This window comes from Aedes aegypti, chromosome 1, assembly GCF_002204515.2.
Source record: "Aedes aegypti strain LVP_AGWG chromosome 1, AaegL5.0 Primary Assembly, whole genome shotgun sequence".
Lineage (NCBI taxonomy): Eukaryota > Metazoa > Arthropoda > Insecta > Diptera > Culicidae > Aedes > Aedes aegypti.
Genome location: NC_035107.1, coordinates 310464775 through 310487747, shown reverse-complemented (window position 1 = coordinate 310487747; position 22973 = coordinate 310464775). Strand labels below are relative to the sequence as shown.

At 35.7% G+C, this 22973-nt stretch overlaps 1 protein-coding gene across 3 annotated transcripts in view; it reads right to left on the bottom strand.

The window, feature by feature from the left end:
* Nucleotides 1-22973, bottom strand: part of LOC5572675 (homeotic protein Sex combs reduced) — a 155522-nt gene that overhangs the window by 19617 nt on the left and 112932 nt on the right. Inside the window, exons 1-2 of one of the 3 annotated variants that reach the window (XM_021838512.1) lie at nt 19256-19808; nt 3374-4214 (exon numbers count right to left, since the gene is read on the bottom strand). In XM_021838512.1, the coding sequence (XP_021694204.1) occupies nt 3374-4181 (808 nt within the window). In that variant the 5' untranslated portion in view covers nt 4182-4214; nt 19256-19808. Of the gene's footprint in view, nt 1-3373; nt 4215-18728; nt 18820-19255; nt 19809-22973 lie in introns of those variants that run through there. The other 2 variants (XM_021838514.1, XM_021838513.1) reach the window with 2 other exon arrangements.

Here is a 22973-nt window from a genome sequence, read left to right as displayed (position 1 = left end):
AAATGTGAATCACATTCCAGATTATATTTGTTGCTGATCAGCAATGAGTAACAATGGCATGCAGAATATACCTACTAGAATATTATAAGTATTTGTAAAAGAAGAAAACCATTAAAATTTGAAAGATATTTTCTCAAATTCTACTATGTATTACATAAGTGATAGTTTTGCTTTCCTGTGCAGTTTTTCTGCTTCATTCTGGCATAACGTTCCAACTGGGACAGAGTCTACTTTTCAGCTTAGTGTTCTTATGAGCACTTCCACAGCTTTCAACTGACAACTTTCTTTGCCAATGACCGTTTTTGCATAGCCAAGTAAAGCAAGTCACAGTCAGCGAAGCCAGTGAAACTCACGCCTACCACTGCTGTAGGAAAATGTCTTGAAAGTAGCAAAACAACCGTTGTTAACGGCAACCCAAAATTACACTGCAATGACCCGACATGGTTTAGAAAATTCATGCATCCAACTAAGGCTACTTGATGAGATTCACGCTTTTAAACTACTGTAGTCAAGAAAGTTATATGCATTTCGCAAATTTCAAGTCTACTTGTATTATCATTCCCAGCTCTGCCTATGTTATCGAGAAAATTTCAACCCGAAACGATCCTCGACCGATGGAATTCGATTTCACGAGCCTCAGCTTGTTCTTGATCAATACGTTCACCGCTACGTCTATCTGGGCCCCACGGGAAGTTAGCCGCAAATTTTAATGATAGCTTCTGATGGTCCAAATAATTGAATGGCTTTTCTTTTCGTACAATGTTTATCTCCGTAATTATCATTTAATCCAAACTATTTTTTTTATAATGTCCGCAATTAAAATGGTTTTTCATTTTTCACGGGTGTTATAAAACAATCTAATATTAATTGTTTTATGCACAGTTTACAATTTAACCAAAAACGTTAATGAGATCAAAATCATTCTTACCCAATTATGTTCCTCAAAGTTGGACACCAAGTTGAATCAATTTGCTTCATATAAAACATTGTAAAATATCAATAATAAAAAAAACTCGCTTCAATACGCACTATACTTGCAATTCCCTATTTTTTCTCATGCCACACGTTCAGTACGGCCGGCATTTGCTTGGATTCGGCACGTTTCGTGAGTGAAGCTTCGAAATGGAATGAAGGGGAAAGAATCCAATGGGACTTTGGGACTTGTGGTAAAAATACCTCAAGGGCAACACTTCTAGCAGGTTAAGGATCAGCAATAATGGAATAAGATTGAATAATGTCGTAGGGCTAATATTGTGGCAAGGGGTTTATTTATTGCTTTCTCTGGCAGTCGCTAAACTCTTCATGAAAAATAAAAAAAGCTACACTACAGCCAAGAAGTACATCTTGTTTGAGTTTTCTGTCGAGAATAGGTTCAGTGATTGACAATTATCTCAAAAAGTGGAACACCTCATGCACCTATATTAAAATATTTTCAGGAGCGTTCCGTTCACGAAATTTTCTGTGATTAGCAGTTTACCTGTCAGTACATAAAATTATACAAACAAGGATGAAAATATGCCGTCCTCAAATTATATCCTTTCATGTGTCTTGCGAGTAGTACCCAATGGCAGCTATCATTTTGTTCGTTCCGTTCATTTTAAGCGTTTTTTTTTTTTCGATAATTTGGTAAATTGTGCAGCGTAGCTACATTTCCCAGCCTCTGTAATGAAGCAAAATTGGATGCATCGCGAAAGAATATAGTGGAAGACAGAAATGCACCAAACATACGCATCGCCATTAAATTTTCCACGTCAGTCTGGCCAGTGATAACAACATCGGTTGCGATCTTTTTGCTGAGCTGTTTTTAATCGTATGTATGTATATAAGCATGACTCGCATGTAATTAAAAGACGATGCAAATTGCAGGCTGTATGTATGTTATTGCTTACACGTGGAAAATTACAACAATGATTTTATGTTCGTTACTTCTCTTTACTTCACAGCTTACGGAAATCAAAAGTAAGAAATTTATATTTACAAAGAACATTTTTGGCTGCGTCAACTATCCACCAAAACGAATGATCATTGAACCCGGTAGAATCAGATCCATAGCTTATTCGGGAATTCCATAGTATGGCTTGATCATATGCAATGCATAAATTCATCGCCTGATGCTGATGATAAAAGTTCGAAACATATTCATGCGACGTCATTAATATTAATAATGATAACATGACGTATTTCTCGTCTCATCGCTTGCACAAGTGCAGAAGCTGCATACATCGTAACCTGCTACCATACGGGATCTGCAGCACCGCTGAAGAAAACGGAATCTGTTTTGCACAACAATTGTGATTCAAATTCGCATCGATTTACTTATGAGGCCGAAAGAGGACAATTTCGATGACATGTAAATAAAATCATAATGTTTCTTGCTTGTTCATTTTTCGAACGAATAAAAATCATACAAGTGGGTGCAGCTTCACATCGCCCTTTGTACACATTCAAAAGGTGTCAATAAATATACGCACTCCTACCGATGAAATCGTTTAGATGTCGTCATATCGTCATAGGGAGGTTTGAGTGAGTTGAGCAGGTGGATCGAGGGCAGAAAACCTCTTACTACATTGTAGTTGAATGGCACGGTGAGCTAGAATTATCAAGCGTAACGAAATAGTTAGCAACGCTAAAGGATGATTCGCATGCTAGGAGAATCAAAGTCGATAGCATGAAGAGTAAAATATTTTGATTCAACAAAGTGATTGTAGAATTTTTGCTTTTCAAAATGAAGCAAGCTACAAATCATCTGTTGCTTTTTTTCAGACAGCAAAGTATCTAAATTCTCAACAGTAGAACAAAAGTATTAGCTCTGCTTAAACTGATTCCGACCAGTTGTTTACATCGAATTCATATTTCTGTTTGTTTTTTCATCAATTTTCACTTCCTAAGCCGAACCTTTCAAAGCGTTGGACATAATGCGGTAATTCCTCTTCGTAGCACCTTATGCAGCATGAAACATGCTCTAGTTTCCGTGCCATGTGGATATTGGATCACCGAGCGCAAAACGAAAGGCATGTGCTACTGACAGAAGGTGTGAAGTGATTAGATGATTAATTTATTGTTTGTTATGCACGCGCTTGATTGAAATATATCTTGTTTGAAGAATTAAGAACGTTTATCTCTTCACCTAAACAGATTTTCCGCAGACGGCTGATGAGGTTTGTTGGAAGACTTTTGAAATCCGTTCACGGGCATCATCTTGTGAATGTTTGGAATCATAGTGAAGATTTTGTGCGCGCTAAAAATAATAACCATGTGAGAGCAAACGAACTCCAACAGCGAAAGTGGATACAAAGGACCGGAAAAGATGCTTAAATGCGTTTAGCTCAGTGTGATGAGATTTGACTGTACGAGCAATTATGATGTTACTTACTCTGCCCGATATGCACTCGTTTCATCCAGGGATAGATTTGAGGTGGTCCTCCACTCTTTTTGCCACCACTTCCGCCACCTTGTGAACTTCCTCCTTCGGTACCACTATCATCGTCACTTGCGTCGGATTCATCACCTTCAGGGCTTCCCAATGGTAAATTCACTTGGTTCACTGGATTACGATTACTAATGTTACTGCTGTTGTTGTTTGTGTTGCTACCACTGACTGTTGCTGCAGCGCTGGTAGATTTCATTGTTCGTGACACATTTTCAACTACTGAGCTAGGTGACAACTTCGGTGAAATGTCCGGCCGACTTCCGTTTCCTCCTCCTGCTCCTGCACTGCTATTAGAACTAGCTGTGCTCAGATCTTGTGGACTTGTAGTACTATTATTATTGCTACTATTACCTACGTTTGTACCTGCACTTGTGCCATCACCGGCGTATTTACAACTTTGAGGATTTAGACTGGACTGTTGTTGTTGTTGGTTCAATAGAAACTTTTGCGGCTGAAGTTGTGTATAGTCAACCATTTCATTGGATTGATGTCCGCTGCCGGTACTAGCAGCATTGACGTTGCCAGGCCCTGATGCAAGCGGGTTGTACGACTGAGGATTAGAGTAATGCGCTTGATGCGGTGTGCCTGGGTACAAGTTAGGGGTATAAGCCGAAGGTGGAAAATATCCATCACTTTGGCCACTACTGCTGCTTGCTGGGGTATTGTTAGGGTTCGGAGCACTGTTGGGATAGCATGATGCAAGCGAGTTCACGAATTGGTAGGAAGACATCACAAAATTATTGGCATCCATGTTGTGAGAGCGTCAATGTCCAAGATCATTCACCTGCAAAATAAAGAATAACAAAAACACACTGGTTATAGTCAATGATCACATCAAAGTTAAAATGCAATTTTTACTAATATTTGAGTTTAGATTGATTTTTACAATAACAGAAAAATTACACTATACTATTACGAATTCAATAATGGGACAGTTCATTAATTACGTAAAACAAATCCGGTCGATTTCACACCTACCTCCCCCCAGGTGGTTAGACAACAGTCTAACAGGCTGATACGTGAAGCAGAAGAAGTTAGATTGAAGGTACTCAATCGAAGACAAAGTGTCTGAGTTCGAGGTAGTAACGTTGGATAACAACCGCAGCAGAGATATTCGTGTAATGAGTATATGAAAACGGAATATGGAATATGACCTCAGTATCTAGAACGTCGCCAAAGCTGGAAAGGCACGATGGGCGAGGCACATTGTGAGAATGCCGGACAACAATCCCACAAATTCGTGTTATTGAGGCGTGAAAATATGCCAGGATAGGCAAGAAGGGCAAATAAGATTGGAAATTGGTTGAGCTGTTCAAAAGTTATGATTTTTTTTAAATAAAAAAAAATCTAATGCGCTGAGACCTACAGTGTGTGCCGATAAAAAATGACTGATCTTTTTATTTTTGGGGCGTAGTTATGGGCAAATCGGAAGAATCTGCCATGTTTTTACAAATTCGTCTTTTTCCTTCTTGATCATCTCCAAAGTAGCTGAAGCATAGTTAGTCGATGCCAGGCCTGGCCAAAACAATGGAGGCTTGTTATACTTTCGGTAGATGGGCAGAAGACGTTTTAAAATGCATTCAGTTCTGTAATTTTCGCCGTTGATTGAGCCCGTTGAGAAAAATGTAGTATTTTTCATACCGCAGGAGCAAATTGCTTGCCATAAAAAACTATTTTCCCAAATTTTTCTGTTCGGATGTATTGCACGTCGTCATAAGCATCTGTTTTCGATACAGTGTTGAAAAATTCTCGCGTTCAGTATCATAAGGGCGTAACTGCAGTGATCGATTTCTCTTCATCGATTCTCTCTTAAGCTTATTACTTGGCCGTGAGAATGTTCTCGTCTAATATTTTTGGTTCAATAGACAGTACTCATCGTCCTTCGTCATACTGCATCGTAAAATATTCTGAATATCGATCGAACATCCCGTACTAATCCAAAGAGAAAGTCGATGAAGAGAAATCGATCACTGCAGATACGCCTGTATGATACTAAGCGCGAGAATTGGAATTTGGACACTTCGCGTTTTAAGCCAAATCTCGGAACGACAGCTTTTCTGAACACCATTTGTGCAGAATAAATCTGCGTGTCGCCATGTTAAACCGACCTATCGCTTGGAATTTACAACTGTTTTGATGTCAACTTTCTTCTGCTGCCAAAATAAATACTTGAGTACACACTGAAACAATATTTGATTTTTTTCCTTGGAATTTTCACACCAAAATGTTAACAATCAGGTGTCCACTTTCTTTAATAAACAGTCCTTACATCGCTGAAAATTTGACAGTAAACGTAAAATTTTTGAACATTCAAGAAAAAATGAGAACAGCAATAGCTCCTTTGGTCCTAAGGCCTTCAAAACACAAAAAACGGAAATTTTGGATTTATTTTTTCATGTAAAAAAAAAACAATTTTTGTGAAATTTCATATTTTTCTTGAAAAGTAAAAATCTTTAGTAGAAAATCGGTCAAACGGTTCAAAAGTTATATTTTTCTAAAAAAAAAATTTTGCAAGTTCGCGATTTTTCTGGTCACTCTATTTCAGAAATGGTCACCCTAATCAAAAATCCAAAAACACGTGTATCCCTATTTCGGATAAGGAACAAAATAGCAAATTTTCACGGAATTCGGTGACCCACTAGATCGGTTTTTCATGGAATGGCTGAATATGAGTTTTACTTGGTTTGTAGATTGTCCATCGAAAACCCTCTTTCATATTTTTCATCATATACCACATTTTATGATGTTATTTTGAATGTTCATTCTTTTTATTTTTTTGATATCATTATCGACGGAATCCATGAAAAATGAATGTACTTGTGCAAAAATTTCAAAAATCATATAACAAATCGAGCTGTCCGAAATTGGGGGACAGGAGGTAATTGACCACAATTCTGTGCTGTCACTTCAATAGGGCCTAACTTACATGGCGATTTCTCTTCATCGGTCCTCTCTTTCGCTAATAACTTTACTACATTAGATAAATCTGTATTAATTCTTGTTAATGAAGCTAGATATAGTGATTCTTCATCCTACAGCACGGAAATATGTTACGAAAAGAGAACAAGTTTTCTGCAACAACGCAAAGAGAGCAACGATGAAGAGAAATCGATTATTGCAGATAAGCCCTTTTGAAAAAAACAATGCTGAATTGTAGTGTTGAGGACAATCCTATCGCGGTGTACTGTCCAGTACTCCGCACGCCGCTGGGCTCACACTCGGCAGCATAGCTGTTACTGTGTGATGCTGGAAATGCGCTTCAATGAATGCTTTTTAATGTAATTGTCGATGTAATGTATTTGTATATTAAAACAGTTTGTTTACGTTCCTAAACATGTTTGTTTGTACTGTTTATTCGTGTCGCGAAATATAATATTTTAATTAGTTATTCGTGCGCGTTTTATTCCCCTGATGTAGGGACGATCCGTGTTTCATCGGGGTCGATCACGGTACAAAATGTAGTTTGTCCACAATTAGTTTAATTATGGTACAATATACGTTCGAGTGGAATTCGTAAATCCCAAACAAGCGGATGGATTCGTTTTTCGCGTCACCGGAGTGAAATGTGTTTTTTTTTTCTGGTTCCCAGCTTTTGCGTGTTAATACCGAAATTGTGACTGGTGAGTTCGTTTCATGCTTGTGCAAATACAAATTTATATCATGGTAATGTTTTATTTATTTAGTTATTAAGAAAATTAAAGATGGTTCGTCGTCACTATAAGTATCGGTATAAGCCTTTATTCCTGTTTTAAAAAAAATGAGCTACTCATACATATTCTTTTATTTATTTATCGCAATTACTAAAAATAACCTTTGAATAGTTCGACATTAAAATTTCCGTCGCAAGGATAGATAACTTATTTAAACTGAGGCTACATGAATCGCATCACTTTTTTTTTCCTGTTCGGATGCGCCACTGCGACCAGTATTTAGATCTATTGTGGCATTACCCGTATCCTTAGTGTATAGTGCATGTCGCATTACTCCATTTCCATTGATAGGTAATGAAGCATCGATTTCTGTACAGTTCTTGTTTTGATTCCTCAGATATTGATACAAATCGACTATGATGAAAAGGTGCCGCTATTTACACCCTTCATAGAAATTTACATCTCAGCGAAGGCGCGCCCCTTAGCAAACATAATCGATTAAATTTCTGAGAAACCAAATCGGTACTACTGATATTTGACCATGCAACGGAACTCTAGTCCCATCCTTGTTTCGCTTTTAGTTTAGTCCCAGAAAAATACTAGAAAAAAGGGGCTTTATACTAGCAGCAAAACCGAATCAAGCTAGAAAATTTGTTTAGTAATCAGAATTCACGTTAGTCCTTGAATTACCAGTACTTACAGTCCTTGTTGAGTTAATACTCATGATTGTTATCCTGGCTTCAAGTGTAGTCTCGGGACTGACCAACTCCGAGTCTTTAACCATCTGCTAGGTAAAATAGATTCATTTTCAGAAACTGTTGTCAGTAACAAGGACTTTGTACCGCAAATCCTTGAATTACCAGAACATATTACCCTAGCCCGACAAACAAGATGAGACTAGGGTTCAAATTGGTAGATCTTACCCCGTAACGAACCACGAAAAGGTGATCTACCCGCGTTACGGGTAATCGCATCACTTACCAAGGTGAATCCTGAGCATGTCGCTTTTGATCCCACCCACTGACAAAACTCCTTCTTGTTAAAACCATGGAGATACAGCGGACATCTTGGGCTCTAGTAGCAATGGACGTCACACTCACATTCCTCCCCTTACCCGATGACCGTCAGGTCGTGGACGGCACCGTTATTAACATTACTAAGTTTGGAGTCCTCAAAATTGTACATGGAAGATGGTATGCTTCTCCCAAGCTACTTCTGTTGGTTCCCTGTGCAGTTTTGATTATTCCTTTCAATCATGGAGTAGCAAGTACGAATCGTACGGTCATCAGTGCTTATGCTATGCTTATTTAGTATAATTATGATACAGAATACATTCATACTTTGAAATTATGATTATATTCGATCATGTTTGCGTGATCCAAACTATTTTGCCATACCTACTAATAATAAATGAGGCGATACGGCAACTTTTTAACGATTTTCAAACATCTCTACTTTTTTTTAAAGGCATGCATATTTCTAGGATATTTAAATGAATATATTTCCACGCAAATTGCTCTCTTTTCTTCTAATACATCATCTTGATTTCTTGACCATGATTGCTCATTTTTTCTCTGCCCGGTATTGGGGGATCTCTTTCTATTTGGCTGCAAACCAAGAAGATGCCTGCGAAGGACACAGGCACTGGTAGACGATCTGAAATATTATGGAATGAACATGTATTTTAAAATTTGAGATTCAAATATTTTCAGTGCCACCTAGCAGAACAAATCCGTAATCATGTCTCATGTAATGTTTTTCCACGCATTTATCCTATTTTCACATATAAATTTAACGCATGTTAACACTTCAGTCGTTGCGCTGTTGTATGTTGTACAACACTGCTGACAAAACCTCGCTATTCGTTCACAACAGCAGCGCGGTGGTTCTGACGGTAGCAAACCGCGCGACGACTGGAAGGTTAAGTACAGAGAGAGGCGACAGCTCACTGATAGTTGGCATGTTTTCTTGCCTTCTTTGACTTCTTTCTTCAATTTTTGAGTTGTGCACAACGGTCAGATGAACTTTTTTTGGTCAAAATCATATTCATTTCTTGTTGTCCACTATGAAAAAGCATATGCATATAAAAAAAAAACAAACAAAAGCAATTTGCCAACACACAACTATATTTAAGTATTCAACTTATTAAAATGTAGTGTAGAACTAGCCCTCGTGCGTTAAAATACACTCTAATAAAGATATAAAAAAAAAAAAAAAAAATTATTAAAATGCGAAATCATCGAAAAACACCTAAAAATTTTAATTACGTTAATTTGAATTTTGACGGTTTTTCACGCTCTGCCCGTCGAATGTGCGGGTGTCCAGTGACAGTTGGTGACAGGTTCCCTTGACTTTTACGAGCTCGCAATCTAAGCCAGCTGTCTCCTCTCTCTCTCAGGTTAAGTACTGCAACTTCGAGTGAAATTCGTCACCGTTGCTCATGATTTTATTCGCATTCGTATATTGTGTGGCAGGAATAATGATACTCTCTATGCCCAGGAAAGCCAAAAAATTTCCATTTCGATCCTGGACCGACCGGGAGTCGAACCCAGACATTTTCAGCATAGGTTTGCTTTGTAGTCGTGGATTCTAACCACTCGGATAAGGGAGGCCCAGAGAATGAATGTTGTTTGTCCTAAATATTTTCAAATGCTGTGTTCTGAAGTTTTTGATGTTAAAATTTTTTTATTACTATGAAAATGATAGGAAATGCCTAAATTATGTTCGGTAAAGGTAATGACAGACATTGAGAAGCTTCTGATTTTGAACAAGAATTATAATATGGTTACAGTCTGGAAGTAGTGAAGATGCTCGGAATTTATTCATCATTAAATTTGTTCAAATTTAGTTTTACACGATTTCAAGAATTTTCAATTTCCATAAATGTTAAAATAGTTTGAGCTTAGCTAGCATTCTCAAACATAGATGCTTAAAATTTAGTTTACAAATACAAGTTATTATTATTATTACTGTCTTTATTAGAGAGACTTTCAGCACTTGGCTACATGTACAAGTTGTTTTTCGAAAGAAACAATCATGAACTGACATATTATCAATTTCATCCCGAAATAAGACCGACCGATTTTTTTTTCTTAAGATAATGTTTAGTAATAACATTACGTTTGATAGAAAATTTCGATAAATTTGGATGAGGTTCACCGTTGTACTTGTTTTCCTTTATTCTTTGAGACACAAGTAACATCACAGAAAACAGACAAACAACTGTAAAACGAGTTCAAACTCTCCCAAATTACCGTAATTCTCAGACTGGATAAATTAAGTTCTAATTTTCTGTGTATCGTTTTGCATCAAATTTCAATTATGACGCATATGCCGAACAGTGGTGATTTTAAAAATTGAAACAAAAGTTTTCAATATATTCTGATATAGATGACATGAATTGTACAAGAATTGGTCATCCTGTGCAGAAATTTCGATAAAACACTATTTGAAGTCATGTTCGGAATTTGAGACAAAACGATAGCTACAACTAAAATGGTTTTGATTCCCTCACGGTTTTAAAGGTCATCGAAATTTTATCGACAAGATAGTTTATCGAAGTTATTATTAGAGTAGCTTAAAACATGTTTTATTCCCAATGTAATACTCTTCTGTTTTCATTATCACAATTTCTTCGCATGTAGGATAGTGACCTGGGACTTCCACGTCCACCCAATGTGAATGTGTAGATATTAATTTAAGGAATCCAAAGCGACCGACAGTAGGAAAGAAACACAATAAAAACACGATGCTGATAATATCCCTTTTCATTCCATGGGTTTGCCAGCCAGCAAGCAAGAAAACAGCGGTCAGAGAATGAAGAAACCTGCAATTTTGAGCCAATGAACAATTTAACCCTTTGGCGCTGTGCACCAATGTGCGGAGCAACGAACGACATGAGGACGCCTCTCCAGTTCGATCATCAAAAGAAACATGGCCAAAAATTCACCAGTTAGCTGTTTTTTCTCTTTTGCGTTTAAGGACCTTGAAGGCACAATAACTGGCGATATAAAAAGAAACCAAGTTTTTTAAGCATCAATGCACTGATAGCAATGAACTTTGAATTGGTGTTGGAGTTAAAGGTAAAGATTTAATAGATTCACAATTTAAATGACGATAAATAAAAGTCGAAACCGGTTGGAACTAACAAAAGAATTTTACTTTTGTCAGTTTTTTTTTTATATTTATTAATTATTTTAGCTGAAGTAGTAAAAACAAAGCATTGTATTTTTAAGGGGGTTCAGAGTAGTTATTGAAGTTGTTAATTTGACTTAAATAATTATTCTACATCAGACGAAGTTTTAATGAGTGATTTGAGCTGATTGGTATAAATCGGTAGGATGTAACTACTAACCTGCTGATGAATTAATCATTTATTATTTATAGGACTAATAGAGGGCATGCCAGCTCAATAACAACACTATATTAGCATGATAAATGAATGTGCTATTTGGATACTTGGATATATAATTTACGAAACAATCGAACATGTTCATGAAACATGTATCCGTTTTTTGAATTATCAAAAAATCAACCACAAATGAGAAAAAAAAATGCATGAAAATTAAAAGAGGATCACATTGGACGCTCGTAGAGATTAGTATCTGGTATAGTTGATTGATCAAAAGTATGAATAAATGATTTTCTAAAAAGTACAATGAAATTAAACTACAAAATAATGACAACTTTGGAAAAAATTATCAATCAATTTATCCATAATAGAATGTACTAGTCATTATATTGATAGTTGTATTGATAAACAAACCTTTTTTTTCGATTCTTAAATAAGAATTTAAACTTGATTCAGAACAACATTAGATGTTAAATTTAGTTATATGCATACCAAAAAAAAATCTTCGTTTTATTGGTTCGAATGTAGAAAGAAATTGGAAAACTTCTAAGTCCAATAACCCCGTATTCCAAAAGAAGCTCCTTACGACGGTGCTATTCTTTTTTATGTTCATTATTTTTTTCACGTAAACAATACATTTGAATCCTTCAATAATGAAGTGGGGTAGTTTGTCTCGATTGAGCACGTTATACCTGTTCACAAGGTTGGGTACCGTTTTGCTTCAAATTTCGAACAGATTCATGTTCCGAATACTTGATTTCGAAAGGAGATTTTCTTGATGATTTTACTGAAATATGTATTTTTCCAGAAATCAAGGTAATTTGCAACTCAATTCCGGCGCCAGTTTCAACGACTGTGGTAAGATGAAATGTTCCAGACCACCCCCTTCACCTCTCGTGGTCATTTTTCCTTACTAAAATTTTTAAATTTGTATGGACCGTGGTCATTAGCCAGACCACCCCCTATGCATGTCCACGTGGTTTATGGACGACTCCTTATGATTTTAGTAATAAACAGTACTTTTAACATGACCGAAATTTGTATAAAAAGTTACCAATATTACCCCATATCAGCTAAATGTCACCTAATATATATTTTTTAAATATGCTTACAACATTAAGAAAACAAAAGACAATATACAGTCATGAGTAATAGATGCCAATACTTGCCAACAGTTGAATTTTTAAATGGAATGTTTTAGAAATATCGTAAAAACTAATCAATGTTACCTCGGATTACGGTAGCATCAAATTGTAATTTTTTTTCGGTAGCAACAAATTGTTGATCTTAGCTTATTAGTACTTGTTAGTTAGTATGACAAAAATGTTTTATGACTGAATCTTTTGAGTACGGACCACTGTGTAACTATTCACCGCCGCATAAGACGAACACGACGATTGAGCGGTTAAAATAATAGAAAAAAAAACAAAGTTTGAAAATTTAATCTCCCATATCTTTATTACAATTCTTATTGTAGGAATAGAGTAGCCTGTTGTTTCTGAGGAAATGGGTGAATAATCATCCAAAACATCAATACTAAGTGATGAACGATTACGTATAAACCCTTGTAGACAATATTGTCATACATTATGGGCAAGTTCTGTCAAATTTCCAGCCATTTTGGTGAAGATGGAAATGTATATAAAAAACTAAAATAATCATTTGTACAACTTTTATATCAATGTTGATGGTGTCGTGATCTATCATTCCCAATTACCAAAGTTTCGTTGAAGAAAATTGCTGAAGAAATAATTTCTTTTTGAGTTAATTGTGATAGAGATTTGTGAAGACCATTAATGGACTAATCACACATGGAGCTTTAGCATGATAGCAATCTGATTGATGGATATCTCTTTCCTCATTCGTCAAATTAAATTGCTATTTTTTAGCAGCGAAGGAACGGTTTATCATTTGAAGAACGAGTTTTTCCATTGGAATGATGAGTTCGTTGTAACAATCAAGTGCTAATGTATGTGGAGCTTTTTTTCATTTTTTTTCCTTAGTAATTCACATATTTAAATAACCACTGCCCCCTTCCTAAGCCGGACCCCTTCCTAAGCCGAGAGGTTAGAGTCCGCGGCTACAAAGCAAACCCATACTGAAGGTGTCTAGGTTCGATTCCCGGTCGGTTCAGGATCTTTTGGTAATGGAAATTTCTTTGAATTCCATAGAGTATCATCGTACCTGCCACACGATATACGAACGAGAAAATAGCATATTTGGCAAAGAAAGCTCTCAAAATTTATCCATAGTAATTCACATATGAACCCACATCGTCTTTAAGACACCTTTAACTCACCACTGAAAATGCTGAAAATTATACAGAACTCTATTTCAGGGTTTAGATTAGATAGATTGGATTATCAAACATTGATGTAACTAGAAGCACCCTAATGTACAGATATTTTTATGACGGTTCAAAATTCAAAAAAGTTTGAAAATCCAACCTCCTATAACGTTTTTATTGTCCCATTTTTGGCCTAAAGACAATGTTGGTTTGTATAGAGATTTTTATGGAGAAATTTTCGAAAAATTCCACACGCGTTAGTGCTGTAATTAAAATGCATTTCTTTATCTCATAGTGAAAAGTCATTCTTCAAGCCATAATTACTATATATTACTGAAGAAATAAATCCGTTTTAAGTTACTTTTGTTTGAGATTTGCGCAAAAGTTTGCAGGGCTATAATCCCATATGAAGCTAAATAAGAACATACAAATCTATAAATATCTTCATCCGTTGGATTGAATTGCTCTCTTCAGCAACTTCGTTCGAATTTCGTTCGAAAAAAATATTCCTGACGTTTTATTAATGTCGCGGTTTTACGTATTTTTTAAATATCATTGTTTTGAACCGTACTAAGGATAATTTGTATAAACATATGTATTTATATTTTGCCAAATACTTAAATCTTACATTAGTAGAAATACACTGAATTCAGTAAAAAAAAATGAAAGCATTATTGGTTTCGGAAATCTTTCTTTCCAGATATACAAATTGTATTGTTACAAATTCTTTTCCTGAGAGGTTTTTCCACGCACCTTGTTTATGGATATCAAAGTTCTTGGTTAAAATCTGTATTGGATGAAAATTTTGAAATTTCAAACAATAAGGTCTAACCTTTTGTAAATATATTCAGCCTGCTCTAGGATTATTAACAACTATTCATTCAAGAATTTTTACTGCCAAATCAACAATATACTTCGCGAACGCAACTATCACAAATGAAACAGAGATGATTGTTTCTTAGATTTTTATATACTTTAGTTCTGTTTCTGTTCGAGATGAACCACTACGACTAGTTCTTTTCGATCTTTTGAGGTATACCAGTGCCCTATGTTTAGTGCATGTCGTTCTACTCCAATACTATTCAGAAATAATGAAGTAATCGTTTTTTATACAATTATCATGTTTATCATTCTGCAAAAGGCCTGTGGAAAGATTTCATCGCATCAGACATTTTCGTTTCTCACCTTATTCCAGAGTGATCTTCCCGCATTACGGGTCGATATACTTTAGTTAGTATTTGATTCCTCATGAGCGGAAAAAATACATTTATTTTTTATTTGTTCTAAACCCGTACCCAAGAGTTAGACCATGTTGAAAAAATATCTCAAGATTCTGTTCTCTGCTATGTTTGGAACAGTTGTGGTACTTTTACCCGAACGTCGCACAGTGGTCCAGTTTAAAAAAAATCATGGCAGAAATTACGCATTTTCAATATTTTACTATTTTTAGCCATTGTGTTTTTGAATATGGTTTAGGGTTGAAGGCTCAATTTTGAGCACAGTCACAATTTTTTGGTTCTCATAGAATAAAATTCTAACAAAAATGCTGTTTTACATACATTTTTTTGGCTCACAACCTTTTCAAAAAAGTTTAGGGTTGAAGGCTCAATTTTGAGCACAGTCACAATTTTTTGGTTCTCATAGAACAAAATTCTAACAAAAATGCTGTTTACATACATTTTTTTGGCTCTCAACCTTTTCAATAAACTATCCTTTAGGCAAGGAGAATCGCGTTCGAGTAAGATTTCACCGCGGGGAGTAGCGGGGAGCGATTTGTAGGGTTAAATGAAGCTCTTCTTCAATTATATGAAGTACCTATACTGCCCATAACTGCATATTTGTCACATTCGACATTTTTGACAATTCCGGGTTCATACCGTGGTGAAATGATAAACACTTTCAATCAACTTACAGAATCATAAGAACACTAAGCCTAGAAGCCGGCTCTGTCCTAGTGAGGACGTTAATGCCAATAAGAAGAAGAAGATATTCCATTTACTCAATGCCTACGTTTGTCGAATGTTACATGTTGCTGAAACCCAAATTTGCACGGGTTTTGGTGAAAATGAATTGGTTGAGTTTTGAAACAAAATTTTAGGTTTTTGGACATGTGCAGCTGTTCAACGTCTGAACATGTTGAAAAATATTTTTCTTTTTAAATTCTAGTATGTTATCTTTACTATCTGTTATAGTAGATGACTGCTTGATTTTGTTTTTCAACTAAAAACTAGCTTTGTGAATTAGGTTTTTGTCAGCTATTTGAAAATCTGGACCATTGTGCGTCGGGGTACAAGCGTTCGGGGTACTTGTTTTTCGAATGCCAGTTCATTCGAGTTTCACCATCCTCGGCTTTTTTGGCAATATCTGTTTAGTCGAAAATGACCAAATATTTGCTTCCCTCGATGGCTACATTTCTGAACTGGAACACTTTTCGGGGGAGCGAGTCATTCGGGGAAATCACATTTGGGTAAAAGGGTCATTCGGTGAACTGGCGTTCGGAGAAATAACATTCGGGGAAATAACTGGGAAACGCTGGAGCATAGTCCTACTAAAGCGTTAAGTATTTCGTGGACAGCGCCTTATATGTGCAAAGATTACCTAAAAGTTGAGGCGATATACGTGCACATTTTATGTGATGAAAAATTACATACACTCGTAATAGTGTATGGATTTAATAGCGATTTATTCTACAATCTTATGTGACTTTAATTATAATAACAAAGTTGATTTGACAGCTGCTACAATTTGATTCGACTTTCTTTGTACGTGTAAACGGAACGATACAAAATGTACGGATGAACTAAGAATATAGTGTTTCATGTGAGCAAACACGTCAGTCAAACGATTTAATTCATCGTGTGGTGTTATTTTATTCATACTAATGAATGCCTTCTGGGTTATATCTGCTTTATTGTTCTTTGGATTTTAATTAGAAATAAAACATTTGCTAACCAGTGGATTTCCAGCCATGAAAGTACGGCGCACGGTGGTCCTGATTTGAGGAATTTTTCCAAAAATTGCGTATTCCCGCTATATTGTTTTTGTCCCTAAAAAGTGCTTAGGAAATGGATGATTGCAGACCAGTGAATCAAATTGTCATCAGAACAGACGCAAAACAAACAACATAGTAAGCGCGCTCACAATCGTTTGTCCAAGTTTTACAGATTGGGATACAATCTCGAGAAAAATTGTCATGAGAAATACAGAGGGCAATATTGTTGCGACCTTTATAACCCATGATTAATCAGTTATTTTGAACACACAATCAAATTTGTTTTATGGTTGTTATTTGATAATGTGGCAATGTTTACTAACATGGAGAAATTTTTAGCAAATTGCAATGCAAAGCATTGGAAATCGCTAGGCACGCGGTGAGCGATCTTTGTCATATTCTTTTCAAGTAGTGATAAAATGTTGTTGCGGAATAAGATTGTTGCAACTATAATAAGATAGAACAATGTCTGTGTTGCTGCGTGTTGCTTGACAATTGATTAATCGATACAGACCCTATTATGGAAACAATCATCATCCTTTGGTTTTCATAAAGCAAAATTCCTGAACTAAATTAAAAAAAATTTCACAGATTATGAGGCTCTCAACTGTTTTAAAAACTAATTTTTAGGCAAATCACTTTCACGAGAGCTATTCGTACGGCATTTTCACTATTTTTGTAGATGAACAGTTGATTTCATTTTTTAACTTCAAACCATGTTTGAAATACAGGTTTTATCTACTTTTTTACATAATGGGCTTCTGTGTGACACTGACCTGCCATTCTGACAAACATATTTCGTGGTATAATTGTACAGTCAACTCTCTTTTACTCGATATTGAAGGGACTAACCAGTGCAACTGCGATCCAAAGGACCATCGAGTTAGCCATGAAAACCAACTTTTACTATGGTTCTCTAACTCGATATCGAGATACGGAATATCGAGTAAGGGAGAGTTAACTGTACTGTCCTTCTATTCATAAATGATAGTATGTGCTAATTAGTCTAGTTATAGAGCACAAAACCAATGCTAATGTGATTCAAGGAACCATCGAGTTAGCCATCAAAACCAACTTTTAGTTTGATTCTCTAACTCAATATCAAGCTACGAAATATCGTAAGAGAGAGTTGACTGTATTACTGAAATCATGAGGTATCAAAAGCAGGGAACTCTAGTTGAGATTTAAATTGATATATTTTGTTGCTCTATACAGTAAGGACCCGATTTTGTCAGCCCCTTGATGAATTTTAGGCTGACAAAATGGGGAACCTGACAAAATCGGGTCATTTTATTTTGTTCCTGTTTTCCAAATTTTGACATGTTACATAGTTACATGGACTTTCAAGAGGGCAATGGACATGGGCGTAGCCAGTTTTTTTTTAAATAGGGGTCCCCCCTCCCTTATATTGGTAATAACGATTTTTAACACTTAATAAAAGGCATTGCCATTGTCCCCTCTGGCTACGCCTATGCGTGCATGACATCAAACATCATCATAAATTTCAATGTAAACGTGGTAAAACATAACGATAACAATTTTTTGACAAATTTAAAATAGGCTGACAAAATCGGGTCAGAAAGCTGACAAAATCGGGGGCAGACAAAATCGGGGGCTGACAAAATCGGGTCAGTATTGTATTTCAAATTAGGTGTTCGATAAGAAGTCAAATTTGGTGCCATAGGAGAAGCTTACTCAAAATCATCATTTTTATATAAAATCGACTTTGATTGTAAATGTAATTGTAATTTATTGGCAAAACGATAACATGTTAGTATTTAAAACTTCAAATCATGTCAAGGAACAAATTATTTCAAAGAAAATACATAAAGAAAGCCAGTTAGATAATTTAACTATAGGTTGATTCGTCTCTCACGCTCAAGTTGATTCGTCTTTCACTTTATTTTTTCGTCGTCGCTTCATTTTTTGCTAGATGGGTCACATCAGGAGGTAAGCGAATCAGCGGCATCCATTTACTTTACTCTTGTTAAATACAGTGCGTGATGATGAAAACTTACCTTCCTGTTGAGGAGTTATTTAATTTGGTGTGTTTTCGTGAACAAAAACGCAGTTTTGTCACACGTATTGATTTCAATGTAAAACTGTAATCTTCAAGCCATTTCAATTACTTTACGATGCAACAGTTTACATAGACAAAATAATAGTTTGCACAAGAAAACTAACTGTTTTTTTTTTTTTTTGAAAACACGTTAAACTGCAAATCACATGCCAATGATATCGTAGCAAATATTGATTACTTCTCATAATTCATGATATGTAACCAGGTGCCCTTTTCATACTTCACATAGTTTATATAGTTCAGCAAAATTAAGCCTAGCCAATTCAATTAAACCACGTCCATCCATATTGAAAAGATCACCTACTGAACCAAAGCACACATTTTTAACAGTCTACAGAAATAGGCTAAGATCTACCAACACCAATGTTTAATGTACATTTTCCTGGATTTGTATTTACTCTGAAATTATAATTATGAACACTACTATACAGTACTCAGCTTGGTTCACGCCGACGAAACACTCACTTTATAAGTTGAATCTTGGAGATTGATCCACTTCAGGTCTTAAGCTTTTGCACAAATCAACAATGCGTATCCGCTGATGATCAATGGAGGTCCAATGAATAACGAAAAGCTTCTTCCTTTCAGGATGTTTTACGTATCATATAAGTTTTGTCAGCTGCATTACATACTCCATAATCCGTTAATCAGTAGTTTCACTAATTCACTGCGCTTAGTTTTACACTTTGCATATGAGATACATTTCACATCAAAGAGCACATTATAAACTGTCTCATAATTTATTTCCGGAAGTTGATTTTTCCAAAGATAGCCGCAGATACACGAGAAATATCACACCGGAGCAGCATTCATTCGCTGGATCAGAGATGAAAACAATCGGATCCCAAAATCACCAAAAAATCACTTGTTCAGTTGGAGTCGATTCGCGGAAAAATATACGTGTTATAAGCGCCAATGTTTGAGTATGACTAACTACTTCACGGAATTCGCTATTTCATTCGACAGCATGTGGACGAAAAATATCACTACTCTGAACGACTGCCGAGTGTCGTTTGTGTGCACGTCTTGCATGCTTTGCGCTGTCCGGTGGTGTAAAATTTCAGCACACAATCATACAGTCGCTGTCCTACACATACATCGACTATACAAGCAAAATTCAACTCGTTCGTCGATTTGAAAGGAAAGCCACAAATATCAACGACCACAATGGTCAATGGCTGGAAAGCCTAAAAATCTTTGCAGACGTACATTTCAGAAAAGTTACGATTCATGTTCCGTCTTTTTCACTCATATCCACATTAGAATAGTTTCCGACTCACAAAACCGAAAATAAGGTTTTATAAATTATTCAAAACTGTATGTCATAGGAAGGATTTCAAGTTTTTCCCAAAACTCGTGTTCGTCGATTTCAGTTTCTTCGATGACATACATATGATGGTGTTTGTGAACACTAAATGCTCATTCCTATTGTAGCAACAGAGATGGCATGAAAAGAGAAAAACGACATGAGTCAAAACACGCCCCTTCAGCTTTGATCTTGAATGTTAGAAGGAGATATTAGTATGGTTTTGCTTCGTCGATTATGCTACCGGTACTGCCAATGTGTTCGTAGCATGTCTTGTTTACAACCTGTAACCGAAGCATAAATTTTCTTATGGATAGCATTGATGACATAAATTGTTTCAAAGACTGTAATCTACATCATAATACGATTAGTCGTGTGCTATCCTGGAAGATTGCTGTTGGTAAAACTTTGAGGTGCCGTGGGAATCGATGAAAGAGCTCATCAAAAGGGATTTCCTTCGATAGTGTGTTTACGTCGTCGATTGTGCAAGAATTCGAAATCATGCTATTAACAGAGAAATCGACACTGCGCACTGTTGTGTTAAGGACTCAAAAACATTAGAAGTATGTAGAACATTTAACCACATGCTAGTTCATTGTGCATATGGATTAATAAATGAAAATAATGTTTATTGGGTAATCAATCAATAGGCACAAATGAGTTAAAAATAGTTATACCGTCAAGGAAGCTTTATCGTTATGCAATGTATACAGAGAAATAATCGTCATTGTTTGCATTTTGTTTATGAAACATATGATTGGATGACAAGGAGACGAAGAAACAAAACTTTGAAATGACAACGTCGATAGTAGGAAATTTCAAGGAACAAAATGTTCTTGGGAGAATGATTTTCTTTTGAAAGAATCAATAATTCACTAGGAGACAAACGTTATGCGTAACATAATGTGAAAAAAAAAATCAAATTGCTGTTCAAAATTGACTGCTTTCGACATTTTATGTTTGGATATTTTGTCTCTAAACTAATATATGCAATTGTCAATGGTTCTTAGTGCTTTAGTGAGGTTGAAAAGTTCAAAACCTGAATAAGCTTCAAAATGGTAATATAGTTGAGGATATGCTTTAACGTTCAAGAATCCGTCATTGTCATCATCTAAATTTCAAAAGCTGTTCTGTTCTGTTCAAAACTGAAAATTATTCAATTAAAATGAATTCATTGTGTTTCGATTGGAGAATGGAATACAGTGAACACATCTTCGTGTAAATTTTCTTGATTTTGAACGAAAAAACTCATTTTGAAAATTCCAATTTCAATGACAGATCCTGCTTCCTTAATCGATCACCTGAATGAAAAAGATTTTATCTTGCATTAAATTCAAACCGTTAGAAGCTTCGTCTGTAGCATTTTGGTACATTGATTCAAATTGTATATATTGATACATGTTAAGGTGAAGATGAATCGGAGCCAAACCTCAAATTTTCAAGAGCACAAATCTGGTGAATCGAACACCCGTTTCAGCTGAAAACTTAATCGATTGGTCACCACCAGCGAATGACCAATCGATTAAGTTTTCAGCTTAAACGGATGTTTGGTTCTCCAGATCTGTGCTCTTGAAAATTTGAAGTTTGGCTTCGATTCACCTTCGATGAAGGAATGAAATTTTCATGAATTTCTTAACTGTAAGATTAACAGTGGAATCCTATCGATCGAGTAGTTTTATGGATTTTATGGAGCATAAATTTGCCACAGGTAAAATTTTATGTGAACAGAGGCTTGTTATTCGTTCACTGAAAGTGGGTTGTTTCGAATATTGCGCTTTATGCACCGTTATATACTCCAGGCTGAACAGTTTTGTCACACCAAAGTATTGTCAAATCACGTTTGCAGTAAATTGGATGGCGTAATAGCTAATAAAACCAACGTGTAATGCATACTGTTAGATTGTGCATTGAATGTAAGGTGCTTGCTTCTGTTAAACAGGCATATAAATTAATGAGCATTTATTTCCCCCACTTTGCAAACTTTCGTCAATTTTCAAAAAGTGCAACATGTTTTGGGATTACTGATTTCGAATACTGCTAGTTAATTTCGACCAGAAGATGCATTAACTTGAGAATGCTGATTTCGCTACAGTTTGTGTTACCAACATCTAGTTTGCCACGAGCTGACAGCGTAAGTATCGGGTCTCAAAGAGTCAAATTAATTTTAAAATTTAAAACAAATAATCTTCTATGACATGGCATTGAACAAACAATCTGATAACATAATTTAAGGTAAAATAACTATATAACAAATAGATAAATCAGTTTTGTCACAACAGCGCTACTACTATTTAAACACTAAAAAAATAAAATGAATAGGGAGCCGGACCCAATTCTTGGCACTTTTGATTCACTTCGGCAGTGGGGTTTTTAAAAGGTACAAAGCTCATATTTGGCCACAATATGCGTCGTAGTGAAGTGCTCCTTATTGCAAAGTTTCAGACAATTCGACCGAGAAAAACCCCCCATGCCAAAGTGAATCATGGAAGTGCCCAAGTGGTTCTGCACCCTATATAACAAAATACAAATAAAAATAAATATTATAGAAATAACACAAAATTTGAATTGTTCACCGGTAGACTCCAGAGAACCGAATATTTCAGCAATTAATATTTCAATATAATTTACTGGAATTAATAATATGGGCTAAGTATATATCTTCTACCTAATACTACTTTCGTTAGACCAGTCACTGATCAGAAGCCAGACACTGATCAGATAATATTAAAGCCTGTCCACGTTAAATTTCGGACACCCAAATAATGGCAGCAAAAAAAAATTACTCATAATTCAACAAAAACAATTGTTTATTTCAGAATAAAAGAGTTATATCTACAAAATAAACAGTTGACAAGGATGTTAATCCTTCTTTCTGTA